Source organism: Nicotiana tomentosiformis, chromosome 1, assembly GCF_000390325.3.
Source record: "Nicotiana tomentosiformis chromosome 1, ASM39032v3, whole genome shotgun sequence".
Classification (NCBI taxonomy): Eukaryota; Viridiplantae; Streptophyta; class Magnoliopsida; order Solanales; family Solanaceae; genus Nicotiana; species Nicotiana tomentosiformis.
The window spans coordinates 53672292-53677835 of record NC_090812.1 but is presented as its reverse complement, the minus strand read 5'-3'; the positions used below and the strand labels follow the sequence as shown (position 1 = coordinate 53677835).

The 5544-nt window shown below is 35.8% G+C and overlaps 1 protein-coding gene across 1 annotated transcript; it reads left to right on the top strand.

Annotated features, from left to right (window-relative positions):
* Nucleotides 1-348: 348 nt before the first annotated feature.
* On the top strand, nt 349-1380 carry LOC138906513 (uncharacterized). Its single transcript, XM_070195471.1, has one exon. The coding sequence runs from the start codon at nt 349-351 to the stop codon at nt 1378-1380; it is 1032 nt and encodes a 343-aa protein (XP_070051572.1).
* Nucleotides 1381-5544: the final 4164 nt, after the last annotated feature.

The following is a 5544-nucleotide window of genomic DNA, read 5'->3' as shown; positions in this document are numbered from 1 at the left end:
ACTTTATGTAATTATTGCCAAAAATATGGACATTCTGAGGAAGATTGCAGGAAGAAGCAAATACCAAAAGCTCAAGTGGAAGTCAGCAATAAGCTAGTGGAGCAGAAGGCCAAACAAATTGCACAACATCCACCACAGGAAAATGGAGACAAAATTCAACAGGTGACACTACCAAGTATAGGTCCAGTAACCAATAGCCATCAGGGGAAGCAGAATGAAGGGTGGATCACTCATCAAAGAACATGCAAAGTAAACCAAAGGCAACAGTAACAGACAGTGGAGAAGAATGCATTTCAAGTACTTGAAAAGGAAGCTGTAGTACATACAATGCAAAAAAATTTGGAAAGAATGAGGGAGGTCAAACATTACCTCTCTCAGAACATAGTTAAACTACTCAGTTGGAATGTTAGGGGGCCGAAAGCCCCCAATAAGCAAAATGAGGTAACATTCCCTTGCAATAAAGAAAAGATAGGGCTGATTGGTCTACTTGAAACAAATATTAAAAGTAGTAGGATTGATCAAATCGCAAACAAAATATTTGGAGGGTGGCACTATATAACAAATCTAGAATCCCATTATAATGGGAGAATATGGATATTATGGAGGTCAGACTATTTTAATGTGACTCTAATAGAAAGGACAACTCAGGTGGTAACATGTGAGGTTAAGTATATTCCAATGCAAGTGGAGTTTATGGTGTCTTTTGTTTATGCTTTTAATACAAGTGAAGGCAAAAGAGAATTATGGAATAAATTGACTCAACAAAAGATAAGATATGATAAGCCATGGCTGATATTAGGGGACTTTAATGCTGTACTAAGAGTAGATAACAGGTGTGATGGGGTTCTAGTCACTCTGGCTGAGGTGGCTGAGTTTCAAAGCTGTATAGATACATGTGAGCTGCTGGAATTGCCAAATCAAGGGCAAAGATACACATGGAATGACAAACATGAAGGGGAGAGAATCTTTTCCAAGATAGATTGGGCATTCATTAACAAAGAATGGTTGGATACCATTCCACCAAGTACCAACAGGTATCTAACAGAGGGGATTAGTGATCATTGTCCGACTATCATTGAAATAGAAGAGGCTGCTGTAAGGGTTAGAAATTCCTTCCAATATTGCAATGCTTGGGCAGAATATCCTAATTTCAAGGAGAAAGTTAAAAGCACATGGGACATGGAAATAGATGGATACAAAATGTTTCAAGTGGTACAAAAAATGAAAATCCTCAAGAAAGGACTAAAGGAGTTGAATTCCCAACATTTCAGGAACATAGTGCTTGAAGTCAATATAGATAGAGAAGCTTTGAAGGGGGCACAAATCAAGATGCAGACCGATCCTATGAATACTGAGTTGCAGAACAAGGAAAAGGAGTAATATCAAAAATTCAGACAGTCCTCATACCTGGCAGAGATCTTCTTGCAACAGAGGAGCAAGGCAAAATGGATTAGATTGGGAGATGATAACACAAGATATTTCCATTCAATTTTAAAGCATAGAAGATTAAAGCATGCAATCACTCAACTGAAAGACAAATATGGTGAATGGCAAACCAATCAGGAGGCAATATCAAAAGTTTTTGTGGATTTCTATGGGGATTTGCTGGGGTCTAGAGCAGTGAATAGAAGGAAAGCAATGGAAGGGATACTTAGGAATGGACCAGTTTTATCTGTGGAACAACAACTGTGCTTGCTCAAACCAGTCTCAGCGAAAGAGGTGAAGTCAGCAATTCTGAAGATAGACAGTAACAGAAGTCCGGGGCCTGATGGTTATGGTAGTGGATTCTTTAAAGCAGCATGGGACATTGTTGGTACCAGTGTCACAGAGGCAGTACTTGAATTTTTTCAAACTGGAGAGTTACTACAACAGTTAAATGCCACCAACATAGCACTGATTCCTAAAGTTGAAGCACCAGAGTTTGCTAGTCAATACATGCCAATATCTTGTTTTAATGTCATCTACAAATGCATATCCAAAATACTGTGTAATAAGCTGAGCAAAGCTATAGAAATCATTGTTGCTGACAATCAAGCTGCCTTTGTCCAAGGGAGATCAATGATCCACAACATACTAATCTGTCATGATTTGATGAGGCACTACAACAAGAAAACTTCACCAAGATGCCTTATGAAGATAGATTTGAAAAAGGCTTATGATATGGTGAGCTGGGAGTTTGTGGAGGAAGCTTTGAATGGGTATGGGTTTCCACAGAAATTCACTCAACTGATAATGGCATGTGTATCCTCCACAAAATTCACAGTTAAAGTGAATGGGGGAGGTTATGGTTATTTCCCTGAGAGGAGGGGATTGAGGCAAGGAGATTCCCTATCTCCACTGCTAGTTGTACTGGTAATGGAATACTTGTCTAGGGTGTTGAAATGTATGAGAAATCTACCAGATTTCAAGTTTCATCCTATGTGCAAAAATCTGAAACTTACTCACCTCATCTTTGCGGATGATCTAATGATCTTCTGCAAAGGAAAAAAGGAATCAATGGTAAGGGTCATGGAAGCATTAACACATTTTAGTGAGGTGACTGGGTTGGTGGCCAATATGGAGAAGTCCACCATATTCATTGCAGGAGTAGATGATCAGACAAAGGAACAATTACTGACTCAAACAGGATTTGAACTAGGATCTCTCCCTATCAAATACTTGGGACTGCCTTTGTCCTTAAAGAAATGGAATAGAATGGATTGTCATCAATTAACTGAGAATATGATAAGGAAAATTAAAAATTCCTATGCTAAGAAATTATCATATGCAGGCAGACTTCAGGTGGTCAATGCAGTACTTTTTTCTATCTTTAATTTCTAGGGATCAGTCTTCATTCTTCCTCAAAGTGTACTGAAAGCTGTTGATAGGATCTGTAGGGATCACCTATGGGGGAGTTCTAAGGAGAAGAGGAAAATATCATTGATATCTTGGGAGAAGGTATGTATGCCAAAGAAGTTTGGGGGACTTAACATAAAAGGAAGCAAGAGCTGGAATTATGCATCTGTGGGGAAATTATTATGGCAGCTATCAGAAAAGCAAGATACTGTGTGAGTAAAACGGGTACATGATATATACATGAAAAGTGAGGACAGTATCTGGAGACATAAGCCACCGATGGACTGCAGTTGGTACTGGAAAAAAATAAACTCACTAAAGGAAAAGATGCAAGCATGGTATAGCCAGAACAAATAGAAGCTCACTTGTGATGGGAAGTACTCTATTACACGAAGTTATAATGCACTATTGGGATCTCAGATTGGAGTAAGAGAAGCTGACCTTATATGGAACTCTGTCTCCAACCAAAACACAAGATTAATCTCTGGATAACAATGCAAGGAAGGATGTTAACCAAGGATAGGATGATCAGGTTGCACACTAATGTTACAGATACTACTTGTTGCTTATGTGAGAACCATGCACAGGAAATTGCAAGGCATCTATTTGCAGAATGCTCTTGGATAAAGGAAGTTCGACAACAGTTGATGCCATGGCTAGGAATTGCTATACAGCCGGGAAAGATTAAACAAATGCTGGAGTGGATAAATCGAAGACATTGGCCAAGATTAAAGAAGGAAATGGTGACAACAGTGTGTAGTGCAATAATGTATCACGCGTGGAGAACCAAAAACTCAAAAATTTGCAAAGGAATAAATATACATACAGAGATAGTTGTGACACAGATCAAGAGGGAAACCATAGAGAGAATAGAGATAGTTCAATTGTCAAAAAAAGCAGGTAGATGCCAGAGTATGATTCAGAAACTTATTTGTAATTAGATGCAGTTGGAGGCCTAGTGTTTGCAATACTCTTCCTAGAAAATGGTTGTGAAACTAGGTGCTCTGTAGGTGTATAGATTTTGTTTTGTTATGGTAATATTCACAATTGTTAACAAAAAAAAAAGAATTAGTTTGAAAAATGCCTAGAATATATTGCACATTATTATTATTATTATTATTATTATTATTATTATTATTATTATTATTATCATCATCATCAAATTATTTTGGCTTTAATAAGTATCATATAATAATATGGCTTTATTATTATTATTATTATTATTATTATTATTATTATTATTATTATTATTATTATTATCATCATCATCATCATCATCATCATCATCAAATTATTTTGGCTTTAATAAGTATCATATAATAATATGATTTTAAATGACTATTTCCCTCGAGTTAATATATATTTTTTGTTTCTAATTCTATGTATGATACCCGAGTTGATATTCAAAATCATTGTGTGAGTGATCATATACTCTTCCTAGAAAATGGTTGTGAAACTAGGTGCTCTGTAGGTGTATAGATTTTGTTTTGTTATGGTAATTCACAATTGTTAACAAAAAAAAAAAGAATTAGTTTGAAAAATGCCTAGAATATATTGCACATTATTATTATTATTATTATTATTATTATTATTATCATCATCATCATCATCATCATCATCATCATCATCATCATCATCATCATCATCATCTTCTTCTTCTTCTTCTTCTTCTTCTTCTTCTTCTTCTTCTTCTTCTTCTTCTTAGAAAGTACCCTATCCCATCCATTTTTATCCTATGTGGGTAAATATCAAATTATTTTGGCTTTAATAAGTATCATATAATAATATGATTTTAAATGACTATTTCCCTCGAGTTAATATATATCTTTTGTTTCTAATCCGATGTATGATACCCGAGTTGATATTCAAAATCATTGTGTGAGTGATCATATACTTTCTATAATGGATAAATCTCCATGTAACAAGATTAATCCTAGTCCACATTGTAGGCATCTAAATTTTATTAGATTTAAATCCATAGTTATTTGGATTATATTTTAAATAAGATATATTAGTCCAAATAAATATTATGGGCTAATTGTCACGACCCAATTTCCCTACAGGCCGTGATGGCACGCAACGTCGCTGCTAGGTAAGCCAACAGTGCACTAACCATGTGTTTATTCTTTTAACAATTTAGAAATAGTGGATTGTTAATTATTAAATAAGTACGAGGTGAGAAATTTGAATAAAATAAAGAGTAAACAATTATAAGAGTAAGTGTGGTGAAATAATTACTCAAAAATCATTAAATGTCTACTAGCAAAATTCCCAAGACCTGGTGTCACAAGTGTATGAGCTACTAGTAGAATATACAAAACACTAAGCTACTGTCTGAATGGAGTAGACAGAAAATAAAAGCAAAAGAGAAACTCCAGGTGCTGCAGGATGGACTCGAAAAGCAGCTCACCACGAAGTCTCGAGGTATCAGGGGTGTGTGCCGGGATGACTACCTGATGCACCTGCCTCAAAACCTGCACGATTTGTGCAGAAGTGTAGCGTGAGTACATAAACAACATGTACCCAATAAGTATCAAGTCTAACCTCGAAGAAGTAGTGACGAGGGGTCGACATCGACACCTACTATGGGTTAACAATAAAATACAGAAATTCTAAATCAGCATGGATTATGTAAATAATAGATACAACTCAATAATAAGAAGTGAACAATAGTTCTTTCACCAATAATAAATTCCAAGCCAATTCCTG